Source organism: Populus nigra, chromosome 4, assembly GCF_951802175.1.
Source record: "Populus nigra chromosome 4, ddPopNigr1.1, whole genome shotgun sequence".
Taxonomy (NCBI): domain Eukaryota; kingdom Viridiplantae; phylum Streptophyta; class Magnoliopsida; order Malpighiales; family Salicaceae; genus Populus; species Populus nigra.
The window spans coordinates 9,577,474-9,593,052 of NC_084855.1; the positions used below are offsets into that span (position 1 = coordinate 9,577,474).

Here is a 15,579-nt window from a genome sequence, read left to right on the forward strand (position 1 = left end):
GAATTATAATTTTATATAAATATTAACGAATCTTAAATTATTACTTTGGTTTTTGAGAAAATATTATAAGTGTGAAGTTTATGTAGAATCAAAATTCATAAAAACTTCTTTTCAAAACAATTAAAAAAAGTAGTGAATCTCTATATTTAATTTAAAATTCATAAAAATGCATAAAAACCAAGTTAAGTGTAGCATAGTGTTTGTAATTATAGATTACCTATATGAATTATAAATATGATAGTTTGTTTAAATTATAAAATGCTGAATTCTATAAAGCACTCAAGAAATCAAGTTGTTTAGGGTTAAAATGAATACACCAATAAAAACTAAAGAAAATTTTATGAAGAAAACAATGTGAGTACATTGGTTTATAAAAAAAAACTAAATAGTTGAAGACATCATATTCACTAACGAGCCGAGTAAATCCAATAGTATGTTACTAAAAAGGTTCAAAATTGAAAAGCTTCCAAACTTGATATAGTGATCTGCCTATTTATTTTTTCTTTATGAATTCTTTAGTTTTTGTATACTGGTCAAACAATTTTTATTCATGTGAGGAACTATTAGAAATTAGTTTAGACATGACTCGTAGGCACATTTAAGGTTAAATTAAAAAAAAGAGGTTTACTCGTATTTAAGGTTAAAACTTGTTGAATTTTTTCCTTCAATATAAATAATTTAATATAAAACATTAACATGTCTAAAACTAATTATGGATGAATAAAAAGTTAATTTAAAAAAACTTTGAATTGATAAATTTTCAAACCCAAAAACCTTGTATCCCATGTTAAAATATTACAAGGCTTTCACGTGATTTTGATTTATATAGTGATGCCTTGGAAATTAGTAATTAGGTGATAGAGCATCAAAACTTTAATAGAGGGAACTGAGCTTGCACTATATCCTAGCTCAAAGCCCATGTTGTTTATGGTTAACCCAAAAAATAACATGAGTCATTCGGTAAATCTACAGGTTATCGGATGACTGAAAGTTAATTTTTTATTTTATTAAAATAATAATTATTTTTTAAAAAAGTTATTTATTGTTAATTTGATCTGATTTAGACTAAGCTGATCAAAGAATTAAAAACCCACTTGAGTCCACTAGGACATGTATAACATGGTTTAACTAGAAACTCAGTCGGGTAAAGTTTTGAATCTCAGAATTTTTTGGTTCATCCTATTAAACCAAACCAGGTTTAACAACTATGGCAGAAGGGTGGCCTAACCCAATTTTTTTTGATTTTTTTGGTAATTCGAGGTGTCCAGGCCAGCTTACGCGTATCACAACTAATCTCTGGATCCACTGAACATCGTACAAGTCCAGTAAATAAATAAAACACTACAAAGATAATAGACATGCACGCTGAGACTCAAACCTAGCTGATAAAGGTAAGGAAACCTTGTCGGTGGGCTAGAAGCCTTGGTGCATTTTTTTTTGCTTCTTCCTTTTACAGGACCATGCCTATCGTGTTTACTACCTCTCAGAGTGGCCATGTGACTAAAAACATGATGGATGGCCACATCGATGGCATGGGACCCACCTGTATATACCCTATCTAATTATTGGTTTGTTTTCTTCTTATACATACGTGCTCAACTTCCATTTGCAGAGAGCTCTGCGACGACAAACAATATGACAACGATGAATTTGACTCCTAGTTAGGGTTGTCGATGATGCCCAACAGAGGCGGAGTTAGGATTCGCAAGCAAAGAGGACAGAGAGAAAGCAAGTGTTGTCGATGTCGAGTAGTGTTGTCCAAACTAATAATATTACCATGTGAAACCGGTGTTATATTTAAATAGAATTATGAGGTTATTGTCCCTATAATCTTCTCCTAACGCCCTAAATATATAATTAATAAGCTAAATATAGTTTGCTCCTTAAAATAAATTATTATTCTATACTTTTTTTTTCTTAATAAATTTCTTCAAAATATCTGAACATATTCTCTTTTTAATAGAACAGTAAAATTACTAAATTCTTTTTAAGGCGCCCTTTTCAAGGCAATGGTGCTTGGGCACACCCACTAGCAGAGTCAATGGGGGCTGTTCCCACTTCCCAGCCGACCTAAAATCCAAATGGTCCCTAAAGTTGAATGAATTTTTTCAAAAGGTTTTCGCTATCATACAAAAGGCTCCTTCTAGACCAAAAATGTTACTTATTGGCCCCTAATGTGCAATTTTAAACTATATACTTTGAATATATGAATACCATTTTATCTTACAGTGGAAGAAACTAATTAGCTTTTTTTTTAATTAGAAGAACTGAATTAATTTAAAATCTGTTTTAAAAATAATTTATCGATGATGCAGAGGAGACTGAACACGGAGAGTGCTCTTGCGCGCGCGCATATATATAGAAACAAAGAAAAGAAAGGAATAGCCCCACGCTGATGTATAACCAATAAGAAGGCTTGATAATATAGTGAAGGAAGCAATATCGTATCTGAAGTTTCTCGAAATGGGCCATCGGGATTGTGACAAGTGTCCAAGTCCAGCTAGCCATGCTGGTGACAATGGAACCGTGGGTCTGTGAAGGTGGAAGGAGGGGTACTCCTACGAGAGATTGAGAACTCCCAAGAGGATCGAGTCCAAGATCCAGATACTTCCACGTATGCAGTTTCGTTTTCGTACAGCATGAGATGGTGGGGACAATCGAGAAATCAGACCTGATCTGACAGGTCGGATACCTTAAGAATTCCGACAGCTGGATGCCATTTTGACAAAATGCAAAATGTAATAGATTTTTTTTCTTTCAAATTTCCACGAACAATTAAAATATTTTACAAATTATTACAATCAGAAAAAAATTACACATTTTATTTTGTTGTGTCGTTGACAATGACGCATGTAATTTTTTTTTGGCCAGTTATGCTATTATTAGTGACATAACTTGTGCTTGTCAGGAGTGGAGGTAGGGGATGGTAGGCCCTAGTCCCTGCCAAGATTTTTTTGCCCTTTATCAATCGAGTAATTTTAAGTAAATTTTAACTTCTAGTTTCTTCTAGATTTTTTCTTAATTTAACCTCTCCACACGAGATTCCTTGGCTAGGCTACTGGTGTTTATGAAAGTAGCCCAACTAGCCAAGAAAGTGCTCTTATCTTGTGCGCAATTAGCCAAAATTTTCCAATAGTAGAATGCTGTAAGAAAAAACAAGAAATTGGTCTTATCTTGGTGCGTGGAATAATAATGACATGTCAAATACTACTTGCATGCACCAAGCCAAAACAAAAAACAATTAATCTTATGTTGATACTCCTATGGAATAATAATGACATATACTTGCTTATTATTATATATAAAAAATAAGGGTCATTAGTAAAATATCGTATTGTAAGACTAGGGGCAAGGGTTTTTTTTTTCTTTATAGTATAATTAATCAACTAAATATTATTTTCTTGAACCTGCCGTTCAAGAATATTTTCATCATTTTAATGATTTTTTTTATAATTATTAATTAGACATCAAAATAATTACATAATTTAAAGAAAAAAATGGTTAACAAGTGAGAAGAAACTGCATATTTTGAATAGCACATGTAAACTCATCTAGCAATCAAACATTACTTTAAACAGAGGCATTATAAGTGGTGTATTGAGATCTTATTGGTGATGGGGTGTAAGCTCTTCAAACAGTCAACTTAATGTTAATTAATAAGGGTGTTGATATAATTTTATAGTTTTATTTTTTATATTTACATTCATGCAATTTAAGTAAGAGATTTTTTTTAAAAAAAGGAATTTACTTTTTTACTTGTTTTCTTTTTTCTATCAAGTCTTTTACATATCTTCCTTCTTACTTGTCTATATTTATTTGTACACAGCGTAAAGGTCTATTTTGCCACGCATCCAATAGCTTAAAGCTTTTATTGATCAATTATTTCATTAATGTTATACAAAAACTAATATACGTAAAAGAAATATCTAAACAAACAGAAAAATTATATAATTTTTTTATTTGATGCAATGATGTCATAAAACCATTTACATAGAATTTATAATATTTTATCTTAATTGCCATATCAGTTTGCGGCTTCCTATAGAATTTTAATCCTCGAGGAGGAAGAAAACCTATTTACTAACAAATAATATATTGATGACCAAGTTTGCTTGTCACATTATTATTAAAATCCTAAGAAATGACATTTATAACAATTTTATGCATCATGTATAGCATAAAATACATTGTTTAAAATTGAAAAGAAATAATGAAAACATCAACAAAAATTTATTCTATTATTATTTATTGATGAAAATTATGACATAAAATGTTTATTCGTAATTTCAACGAGAATGACAATTAAATAAAAAAATCAAAGACAAATTTCCTCAGCATTTCTGACATGTAGAATTTTAGTTAGCGATTTTAAAAAGAATTAAAACGTTGTCTTCTTCTTCTTTTTTGATTTCAATTCAAACCCTAAACATCACACAACCTGCCTTTCTTGGTTTTGTTTCTTGTCAAACTTCACTCCACCAAATAAAAAAACATGTCCTTTTTTGTTGTAACACTCATTCATATTTAAAGTTAATTTCTTGAAATTTGTTTGCATACTTTTGTAGTTTACATATATATTTAAGTGTCTTGTTTTATAATGATAATTTTGTTGTATTAATATATGATTTGTATTTTAAAATTTATTTGGGATTTGAGAGAAATAAACTTAATTTGTCACTTTAAAACTGAGTATGATTTTATAACTCAAATGTATTAGAATTGAAGAAGTGATGAATAATTTAATGGGTATTAATTTTTTTAATCAATTTTATGGTTAAGTTGAAGATTTGAATTTTTATTTTGTGGAATTGATAATAATTAAAAGATATTAATTTTGGTTGAACAAGTTTGAATTGAAGAAATGATGAATAATTAGTTGAGTTTCAATTAATTCTAGTTAATTATGGATTTTGCTGAAAACTTAGAAAAAATTAAATTAATTTGTAATTTATAACAATTAGAGTATTATTTATTAATGATAGTATGATATAAAAATTAATGATGTTTATGATATAGCAAGATGAAATGATTAAGCAATATAGTTAAGTTTTTTACTTTTATGAACTAAGAAAACAAAATTAAGAAGCCTAGGTTTTGCTCACTCAGTGCAAGTTAAATCATTTGCTAGGAAATAAGCATTTGACAGCTTAGTCAAATCCTCTGCTGCCGAAGCAAAACGAATGCACTTATCCCTTGTCTAGTTCTTATCAAAACCAGCAGTAAAACGAAGACTTGTATATATCATGCCGCTGTTGAAGCAGTGCTTCATTCTCGGCAAATTAAGGGACTGGTGCGGCCAGTTCTCAGCCATATTGAAGAGCCAATCGTGGTGGTCCGAATTAGGGATTGTGTGTCGTTTTGTAGTCGAAGGTAACACAACAAATGTAAAGGATAGATCAAACAAAGTTATGATTAATGTAGGACTGTGAGTTGTTCAATGCTATTGTAAGAATATTAGGCTCTCTCTCTCTCTCTCTCTCAATAAATTGCGTTTTCTTAAAGCTTCTCATGTAGGGGAAGTTATATGGAAGTCAAGAAGGAAGACACTAGTTGTTTCTTGTAATGATTAAATAGGATGGTGGCATTACATTATGTCAGATTACCTGCCCAAACTACCATAAAATAAGTTGATCATCCAATCATTTTTTTTGTCTTGAATTTCTAGAAAAATCTATTTTCGAAGCTGTATCGAATCTTCATTGATCTGTTTGATTTGAGTTTCACAGTATGGCGATTTTGGAATAACATTTCGCAATCCGTGATCAGGATTTTGTCTGTCCGTCTGTCTGTCTATCTGCTTCTAGTAAAATCATGAACGCATAAAACAGGGTTGCTCCTCCACACAAAAACACAATAAACAGGGTTTTTTGGAAATTTTAAGCACGGATAATTTTCTTTACATATTGCACAACCATTTTACAGTTTTGAGAACCAAGATAGGCTGCAAATTGAAATATGATCATCAATGCCTCTTTTTTTCTTTCTTCTGTGATACAGAGCTTTCATTCTCCCATGAATGTAGGATTTCTACCAACCCTTGCCGCCACCAACACCGAAAAGCTACGTTTTCTTACCACAAAAGCCTGATTCAATCTGTTACGTGCAGTCCATGTATATGGGAGACAAATAGCGATAACAAAGAATCTAAGATTCTAAACTGTAGCGATTAAAACAAACAAGCGTAAAACTGTCAAATGACCCCTGTCCCCACACTACTATCTAGATGAGAAAAATGCCCTCGTCAGAGGATGTTCTAGTCAGCTATTCGTTTAGCAATTCTTCAAGCTGGACTTGGGGGCTAGGAACAACAAAGTAAAAAGATTTGTGATTCTGTTTGTTCCCTTTGAAGATTATATAAACAAATTAAGTAGGAGTGATCGATGGCTAAAAAATGGTGAATTCTGGTGATAGTAAGCCTTAACAAGAAAATTGTAAAACATCTGGATAGGCTTGAACGTGAATATCCTCCATGGTAAAAATTGCCTGTGTGATAAAAAGTTGTCTGAATTTGTTCGAATTAAATTACTACCATAAATAAAATGAGACACCATATTAGTGTTTTTGTCTTTTATACATCCTCTGCACATCTATAAATCGGCTCTCTCCTGCTCTCTCCATGACTATAATAACTATTTCCATTACCTTGTATTATATTGTAGCTAACACCTACTCACAAGGGGAGAGAGACAGAGACTGGGACAGAGATGGGAGGGATTCTGGCTTACGTTCTCATCTTTCTCATAAGTGTAGTGTCTTATATAATTAAGATAAGAAAAAAGAAAAAACCCACTAAAGGAATTAAGCTCCCACCAGGATCAATGGGTTGGCCTTGCATTGGAGAGACTCTTCAACTCTACTCTCAAGACCCAAATGTCTTCTTTGCATCCAAACAAAAAAGGTTGTTTTTTTGTGTGTGTGTTTATCTTTTTAAGTATCTCCCATGATGATCATCTGATCAATATGTAGTTCTCTTCAGTCTTTATGAGCATTCTTGTGCATGCAATTGAATTTGGTGTCCTCGGTGATATAGGTATGGAGAAATATTCAAGACCCATATTCTTGGTTGCCCGTGTATTATACTGGCTAGCCCAGAGGCAGCTCGGTTTGTGCTTGTGACTCAAGCTCACTTGTTCAAGCCAACATATCCCAAAAGTAAGGAACATTTGATTGGTCCATCAGCTCTTTTTTTCCATCAAGGAGAGTACCATATTCGTCTAAGGAAGTTGGTTCAGAGCTCCTTGTCTCTGGATTCAATCCGAAACTTGGTTGCTGATATTTCATCCACAGCAGCCTCTACCTTAGATTCATGGGATGGTGGACATGTCCTTAACACCTTTCAAGAAATGAAAAAGGTCAGTTGGTGTGGTTCAATATGTAGTCAATATTTCACACGAATGATTGGATCAATTTTTTAATGGTACTTTTCTACCTTTGATATCTTGCTACACCCAGACTATATCCTATATGGCTTTCTTTAAGTATTTATAGTGAATATTTGTATAGTTTTATATTCCTTGCTCATACAACTGAGCACTTTTTAAGGTTATGTTTGTATTATTTTTATCTTTTACTCGAGAATCATTATAGTTCTCATGGATTTGTCCTTTACCTTCGCAGTTTTCTTTTGAAGTAGGAATACTAGCAATTTTTGGCAATTTGGAAGCCCAATATAGAGAAGAAATGAAAAGGAACTACAGAATAGTGGATAAAGGCTATAATTCCTTTGCAACAAGCCTCCCAGGAACTCCTTACAGGAAGGCAGTGCTGGTAAGCAAAACAAACAAGAGTACATTTGACATCAGATTTTGTTCAATTCTGTCTCATTAATTGCACGTCCTTTGACAAACATCGACTCCTCAAAATAATTTCTCAAAAATCGATGTTCTTCAGGCAAGAAAGAGATTAAGCAAGATTCTTGGTGATATTATTCGTGAAAGAAAAGAGAAGAGATTGCTTGTAAAGGATCTCTTCGGTTGTCTATTGAACTCGAAAAATGAGAAAGGAGAACTCCTTACCGATGATCAAATTGCGGATAACATTATTGGAGTGTTTTTTGCTGCTCAAGACACCACAGCTAGTGCCATGACATGGATTGCCAAGTATCTCCATGACAACCAGAAAGTTCTAGAGGCTGTAAAGGTACGATTAAGAACAAGCCAAATCATCAGCAGAGTCTAGAACAAGTCTTCCTCCCATCTGTTTCGTCTTTGTCTATGAATTCTATCTATATAAAGATACAGTAAATGTATTAATTGCTGATAATTACTGGTGATGCTGTCTCCTATAGGCCGAACAGGACGCAATTCGCAAATTGAATGATGAAAGTAATCAGCCATTGAGTTGGAGTCAAACGAGAAACATGCCATTTACTCATAAGGTATGTTACAGAACTGTGTTCATAACTCTTTCAAGCAGAAGGCATGAATTTCGAAACTGTAGATTTGTAGTTTTACTTATTTGCCAAGCGGGATACCATTTTGTTGTTTTAAACGGCTAATAGCGAGAAACTACGTACTGCCAGGTTGTGTTGGAGAGCTTGAGAATGGCAAGCATTATATCCTTCACTTTTAGAGAAGCAGTGGCTGATGTCGAGTACAAGGGTAAGAGGAAGAATAACTCGTATCTGTGTTTTCATTGGAAGCCAAATGGGCTTTAGACTGCACTGAGGGTATTCCTAAATCCATCCTCTCTTTCCAAACGATTCGAACCTAAGACTCCCAGTAGAAATCCCAAAGTCCTAACGCTAGGTTATCCCTGCAGACCTACACACATGTATTTAGTAAATAACAAGGCACCCTGTTCAGATGGGCTGGTCAAATTCAACAATGTTTTCCACATTTGGAGAACAAATGCAAGATTAAAAGCATAAACAATCCTTCTTAGACGGAGTGGTCAATTGAACTTATATTGAATTTGGCAATGATTCTTTCAACATTTGTCGTAGAAATTGACATTCAGGGAAAGTGACTAACCCTGAACTTTGTGACAGGGTACCTGATTCCCAAAGGTTGGAAGGTGATGCCTTTGTTCAGGAATACTCATCACAATCCAGAATATTTTAGAGATCCTCAAAAATTTGATCCAACAAGGTTTGAGGTATGATAGCCATTCAACTTTTCAATCCCCTTTAGCCAAAACAACAGGGTAGTTTTTGGGTTTGTGGCCAAGGGAATTTCTGTTTTTTCAAATCTTCATTTTATTCCCCCCCCCCCTTTTATTGGTGTAGGTGGCACCAAGACCCAATACATTTATGCCATTTGGAAGTGGACAACATGCTTGTCCAGGAAATGAACTTGCCAAGTTGGAGATGCTTATCATGATCCACCATTTGCTCACCAAGTTCAGGTGTTGTTGAAAAGCACGACAACTATTTATTGAATGTATTGTCTGTCTGCTGTTTGGTTAACGAAAATGAGATATCCTCCTGTAGGTCCCTCCAATGAGATTTTCCTAAAAAAACTATATCATGGTATTGATGTCCAAACACCAACCACTGAATTTGCAGGAACTCCTTTTCCTGTAACAATACGTTGGATCTTAGATTCAATGGTTTATCACCTCAGTAAGATCAACATATGTAAAAGATACTACAGAGGACGTCGGAGATCTGTAACAATTCGCAGGAACTCTTTTTCCTGTAAAAATATTGCCCAATCTCTGTACAAGACATTGACGAGGGCTTTTTGTATTTTGGTTCGCAGGTGGGAAGTAGTGGGATCTCAAAGTGGGATTCAGTATGGCCCGTTCCCCGTGCCATTGCATGGACTTCCAGCCAGATTTTGGAAAGAACATACCAGCTAGGATATAGGCGCTCTAGATAAATAAGCTGAGATGCTATTTGTCTCCAAATTCACTTTTCATTTTAACAAAAAATAAATACTGTATTCCTTTTTAGCCGAGTATTTATTATTTTTGCTCCTAATGAGCAATAGTCCTATGTTTTTCTTCAATTCTATCTCTTGCGATTCTCATTGTGACTTGGCCATTGTATATAACAAATATGCGTGTATTCTGTGTAAGTGCATCTGCCATATCACTCCAAAATTTCATAGCTTTTACATGGAGATATTATGAAAAAACTAAGTATAAAGAGATAATTAAATATTTTTCTTCTGTGTTGAGATGAAAATCTAACACACGATCTGCTCGAGATAGCATTGAAAATGGATAGGGATGCTAATTATTTGGGCCTGGCCCAAAAAATTAGAAAGTCTTGCCATTTGGGCTATGCTTTGTTAATGGGAAGACTCCATTAAAATTTTGTTAATGGGAAAATTTCCAAGTTTTAATGAAAAATCTATTATGTGACTAATATGCTTGCAAAAATATAGTTTTATATGTGTTATGTTCTGATTTGGAAATAAACCTTATAAGGTGGAAATTGCGGTTATGTGATGGTTGGAAGAAAACCATGCTAGTTACTAGTTAGTGTCGGCAAGACAAATGAAGAAACCGACCTTATAAGGTAAGGTAAACCTTATTTTAACTCCTCAATTGTATATATATTTTCAATTAGGTCCTAAACTTATAAGCATTATCAATTAGGTTCCAAATATTATCTACGTTTCTCAATGGAGTCTTGTCGTCGATTTTTATTAATATTATTTGAATAATGCGCATACTTCATGCAATAAAAAGATATCAATCCGAAGAAAGTGTGGTCGAAGTTAATGAAAAATGACAATTTGGAATTTCCTAAAATATTTGAAGCCAAATTGATAAAATTTATAAGATCAGGATCACATAGAAAAATGAATATATTGATTAGGGATTAAATTGAGGTCGACCTAAATTAGAAGGAAGGAAAATCAACCGACCAAGTAGAGGAAAGAGGTTCCCAAAAGTGAAGGAAAGGAAACACGTCGTTACGGGAAATCAATTAATAAAATAGTAAAGCCTAAGAAAAAACAAACAGGGTGTTGGGATGCGTGTTCCACCGTGACCTCCTCCTCCACCTCATCATCTCATCATCTACCTCGATCAGACTACCATAAACAAAATCCGTCGACCCCAACCCCAACCCCATCTAATTCGTTGAAACAAGATAATAACCCACAAAACTAAGTTCTATATATTTACCAGTCTATCAAAGCAGCAACATAACATATTGGCAATGGCTACTACAGAGCTGAAGTCAGACGCCATTTTCGAGCTTTTGAAGAGGTTCCTTGGGACCGAAGAAGGTATTGCGGTCAAAAATAAGGTTAACCTTGTATATCAATTCAATATCTCTCCCAAGGTAACCCCCCCTTTTTTTCTATGATTGTTTGTGTATGTTTAGATTCTTTTCTTTTCTTTTTTTGGTGGTTTTCTTATGGGTTTGGGTTGCAGAAAATTGGGATTGATGAGGTGATTTACACTATTGATCTCAAGAAAGGCGAGGTCATCAAAGGTATTGGTTTTTCCATTAAGTTTGCTTTTGTTCTGCTATCCGATTGGAATTTTGATACACACACAAAGCTGCATCTTGCAAATAAATAAAATGGGAGGTTCCAATATGTTTATGGCCCTATTTCTTATTTCATGACCTGTGCAATTGGAGATCAACTAAAAAAGACTTTTTAAAAATAAAAAAATAAAATTTGGATGATGAAAGGAGAGGATCTTTAGTATTTTGAATTAGTATACTGGTCCCTCTACTGCAATCAGGACTGATAGTAGATGGTGTATGAACAACTGCTGTATAAAAGCATGGTGATGGAAGCATTTTCGCTTTCTAGTATTATGAGGTTTCTGCTAGGTGAGAGCTACAAGATCTTGACTTTCTTCTGATACGCTTTGTTTTTGGGTGAGATCAATTAGACAATGCATTAGATACTAGAATTTTTCTTTCTTGCTCACGCTCGCGCACACACAATTGTCCTTTTTGTTAAACAAGTGTAGTTGTTGATTGTGCAAGATTTTTGAAATTTAGGGCAATACGAAGGAGGGAAACCTGATGCCACATTTTCCTTGAAGGACGAAGATTTTATAAAGCTTGCTAATGGAAAGTTGAATCCCCAGATTGCTTTCATGAGGTGGGAACTTTAGCTGTTCTATTCTATCCTGCCTTAATTCAATTTGCTGCTTGTTTTTTATTTGCCTGCTTTATTTGATGCAAGCAGGGGTGCTTTGAAGATCAAGGGCAGTTTGAGTGCTGCGCAGAAATTCACTCCCGATATCTTCCCAAAGCCTGCTAAGCTGTGAGCTAGTACCGGGAGTGTAGAACTGTTTGAAAGCTGTCCATCAACATCTGTTATTGTTGATGAATTCATAAATTGTTTTTTTCTTTTTCTTTTTTGTCATGTAATATGGAGACTAGATTGGAGGCAGTAAGTCTATAGCAATCTTTGAATTATAAAAGCTCCACAATCCTCTCTGTTGATCAATTTGCATGTTCTTCTAGTCTCTCGGACTAAACCATTAGATTGTGCAATCATTAATTTGTTCGTATCACATGTGTCTTGAAGTTCACTCCTAAGTCGGATAATTTATTATCTAATCATATGCATATTCCTGTGAACCGCATTGAAATGTTTGTCACCTTGAACTTTTGTTACTGGTCTCCTTAGTAGGAGCTAGGAGCTACTACCTTGAACTTTTGGACCTGGGACAGGGACTAGGGGAGAGTTAAATCAATGCTTGCCTAGTTGCTTCTGGTGTCCAATAAACGTTATTGAGTGAGTTTCAGATGGACAACGCTATGTTTGAGAGAAAATATAAAGAAATGCAGAGATGGATGTGCTGATCATAGTTGTCTCTGTCTCATCTGTGGGGCATGCAACTCGGAGCCTGTGCTCCGGACCAGGGGCCATTGGGTCTTAAATGGTAGGAGTTGGAAAATTTAGCGGGTGCTTCGTTTTTGCTACTTGAAAGCACCTAGTACGAGCTTCCTGGCTGCCTCAGTTTTGCTGTTTGGTAATTGTTGGTTCTATTCTACATATCGAAAAAGGAAAATCTCTCGACTGGCTGAACTAATTTAGAATCCGTGGGGGGAGGTTGCCAAACTTTGAAGGGCCTGGTAGGGCTTTGATACACTTCTCATCAGTTACTGGATAGTCGTCCTTAACTCCCTCTGAGCGTACAGGCTGACCGCATTCTTTAGCGGTCTGATTAGTTGTCTTTGGAAGAGCAAATCAACAAATTCTAAAGTCTGAACTCTCAAAACCACAACCCAGCCAATAGTTACCAATTTCCCATGAGTACACGCTCGGAGGATCTTGCTCTTCAGCAAATTTTGGGCCTCTTACGTGGCTTGTTTGGTTTAACCAACAAGGTAACCAATGCTATGCTACGAGTTGAATTTTAATTGTATTTGATATTATGGTAATTGTTGTTTTTTAAAATATTTTTTTATATTAAAATAATATTTTTTAAAATTTTAGTTTTGATATCAAAATAATTAAAAAAACATCAAAAAATTTATTTTAAAAAAACAATTTTTTTTAAAAAGCACAGCATAATCACATAAACAAACTTACCCGTCAAATTGATTTCTCACACAAAAAAGGTGCTGATTTTATAAATAAATACATGTGTTGATATAATTGAGCGATGAAAAGAAAATATCCACATCTAATAAAATGAATTGAAAATTTAAAAATATATGAATAAATAGCAAGAAAAGTTGTTATTGTCAATTCAAAACTAAAATAAAAAAATTGATCTTTCTTTTAAGATGCAAAAAATAAATGCCCATGCAAATACTCTATCGCGAGTGTTCCTTTTATTTTAAATATATTTTACATTAGTCTCTTACAATTAAAATAAATATTTTTAAGAAAGGCTACTATTTAAACTATTTTAAAAATATATATTTTATTAAACAAACTATTCTTTTCTTATTCATGTAATTCTTTTACTAAAATATTTTTTTATCAGTAGCATGTTTTTCTAATTAAGAGTAAAAGCAATTAAAATTATTTTTTGTAACAATTTTAATAACTTAAGATAAGTAAGAAATTATCTCTTCAACCTAAACAACGTTTCCTTATCAATGTATTGTTTTTAAAATAAAAAACCTATAATGATCTGAAATGCAAGTTCTAATTAAAAAAATATTAGAAATCATGTCTTGAAATTTTGTATACAATTGAAGAAAAAAAATAATCTGAGAAAATTTGTAACAAATTTATAATAAAAAAAATATCTTGATAATTTTTTTTTATTGAATATTCAATATCATAAATTTAAAAAGAATTTGCATATTATATTTATATATAATAATTAACAAATTAATTAGTAATATTATAAAAAAATTGCTATAATCTTATTTGAAAACAAAAACAAATTGAATGGTATGTAATGAAAAGTATTTTAACCATAATTTTAATTTTTTTTTATTTGTAATGGATTCTAATTAAAATTTAATAAAAAAATAAAAAACAAATGGTTGAATTAAAAAAAGTCAAGCAAGCTTGGAAGGTTGGACTCACAGACCTAGTTGGAAAAAGAAGCCTAGGTGTGCATAGGCCTACAAGACTAGGATTGCTTGCCTGACTTTTTTATTTTTATTTTTTAAAAAATAGAATGGATGACATGTTGTTAGTCTTATTTAAAAAAATAAATAAATAAATTGATGACGCGTCATCTTCTATAGCAAACAACGTGTTGTTAACAAGTAAAGATTTCAATCACTAGAGATGGTTGGAAAATTATATTCCGAGTTTTGAAACCCTAAAAGTTTATTTTTTAATTGTATTTTTCACTTGAAAATATCTATGCATATTCTAAGCATATAAATAAGCCAATTTCAGACATCAAATCACCCTAAATCAGTTAAAAAAACCTAAAATTAAACAAAATAATTTTTTTTCCAAATCTCGATTTACTTTTTTTGGAGAGATAAAAGTAAAAAAATACCTCAATGAAACTCTTCCTATTAAGAGAAATATAATGACACCAAGATTGAAATTTTTTGTTTTTGGATTATGGCTAATTAACAACTTCCTCTTCCTTTTATCATTTTTTATGGCTTTCTTTCTCTTATCTCAAAACTTAGGGATTAAAATGAATAAAAAAAGAAATTAAGGACCTAAACACACTAAACTAAAAGGACAGGGACACCTCATGACAACATTCAAATTTTAAGGACCAAATTACAATTTTGTGTGCCTTTTGATGTTGGAGGGCTCTATTTCTTTCGGGATATCAACTCTGGTCCTTCATCTTTCAATTGTTTTTGAGTGCATAAAAGCATTGAAAACAGAACTTAGAAGGACTTAATTGAAAGGGAAAGAAGTTTTAATGACTAAAGTTGACAACTGTAAGATTTTCAGGGACTCGAAGTGAAAAAAAAGAAGCTCAGACAATTAGTGTTTTGGGTGTGAAAAGCCCGTCTTTTAGTACATGGTTAATTATCTTCGCTAGCACTTCGTGCCGTGTACGCCTCACGGTTCATTTCCTGTCCTCCTGTCTTCCATCGACAATGAGGGCGTGTTGCCGGCTTTAAGCGAAATGCTAGCAAAACTCTTTTCACACTTGAAATCCGCCGTTTCTCTTACATCAAAGGAACATTTAACAGAACCAATCGCATCCCGTACATCCCATCCCAATCCGTTCACATTTCATTTTCGATAACTGGCATTACTATTTCAAATT

The 15,579-nt window shown here is 33.2% G+C and overlaps 2 protein-coding genes across 4 annotated transcripts; both read left to right on the forward strand.

Annotated features, from left to right (window-relative positions):
- The first annotated feature begins 6,608 nt into the window (after positions 1 to 6,608).
- Positions 6,609 to 9,950, forward strand: LOC133692398 (abscisic acid 8'-hydroxylase CYP707A1-like). Of its 3 annotated transcripts, XM_062113299.1 has the most exons (10): positions 6,609 to 6,898; positions 7,031 to 7,352; positions 7,618 to 7,767; positions 7,891 to 8,139; positions 8,288 to 8,377; positions 8,522 to 8,600; positions 8,990 to 9,096; positions 9,227 to 9,345; positions 9,506 to 9,609; positions 9,702 to 9,950. In XM_062113299.1, exons 1-9 carry the CDS (start codon positions 6,705 to 6,707, stop codon positions 9,564 to 9,566), a joined length of 1,371 nt encoding a protein of 456 aa, XP_061969283.1. In that variant the 5' UTR covers positions 6,609 to 6,704; the 3' UTR covers positions 9,567 to 9,609; positions 9,702 to 9,950. The 3 variants fall into 3 exon arrangements, with proteins under 3 accessions (XP_061969283.1, XP_061969282.1, XP_061969281.1); XM_062113298.1 differs by having other exon boundaries at positions 9,506 to 9,950; XM_062113297.1 differs by lacking the exon at positions 9,506 to 9,609 and having other exon boundaries at positions 6,610 to 6,898.
- An 870-nt stretch (positions 9,951 to 10,820) lies between these two features.
- Positions 10,821 to 12,435, forward strand: LOC133692399 (sterol carrier protein 2-like). Its single transcript, XM_062113300.1, has 4 exons — positions 10,821 to 11,239; positions 11,332 to 11,392; positions 11,915 to 12,017; positions 12,105 to 12,435. Exons 1-4 carry the CDS (start codon positions 11,114 to 11,116, stop codon positions 12,184 to 12,186), a joined length of 372 nt encoding a protein of 123 aa, XP_061969284.1. The 5' UTR covers positions 10,821 to 11,113; the 3' UTR covers positions 12,187 to 12,435.
- Positions 12,436 to 15,579: the final 3,144 nt, after the last annotated feature.

Excerpts from the sequence above, each read along its gene's own strand:
- LOC133692398 (XM_062113297.1), top strand. The coding sequence starts at position 6,705 with ATGGGAGGGATTCTGGCTTACGTTCTCATCTTTCTCATAAGTGTAGTG. Across the intron at positions 8,140-8,287 it reads AAGTTCTAGAGGCTGTAAAG|GCCGAACAGGACGCAATTCG; the intron begins GTACGATTAAGA and ends TGTCTCCTATAG. Across the intron at positions 8,601-8,989 it reads GGCTGATGTCGAGTACAAGG|GGTACCTGATTCCCAAAGGT; the intron begins GTAAGAGGAAGA and ends ACTTTGTGACAG.
- LOC133692399 (XM_062113300.1), top strand. The coding sequence starts at position 11,114 with ATGGCTACTACAGAGCTGAAGTCAGACGCCATTTTCGAGCTTTTGAAG. Across the intron at positions 11,393-11,914 it reads GAAAGGCGAGGTCATCAAAG|GGCAATACGAAGGAGGGAAA; the intron begins GTATTGGTTTTT and ends TTTGAAATTTAG. Across the intron at positions 12,018-12,104 it reads CCCCAGATTGCTTTCATGAG|GGGTGCTTTGAAGATCAAGG; the intron begins GTGGGAACTTTA and ends TGATGCAAGCAG.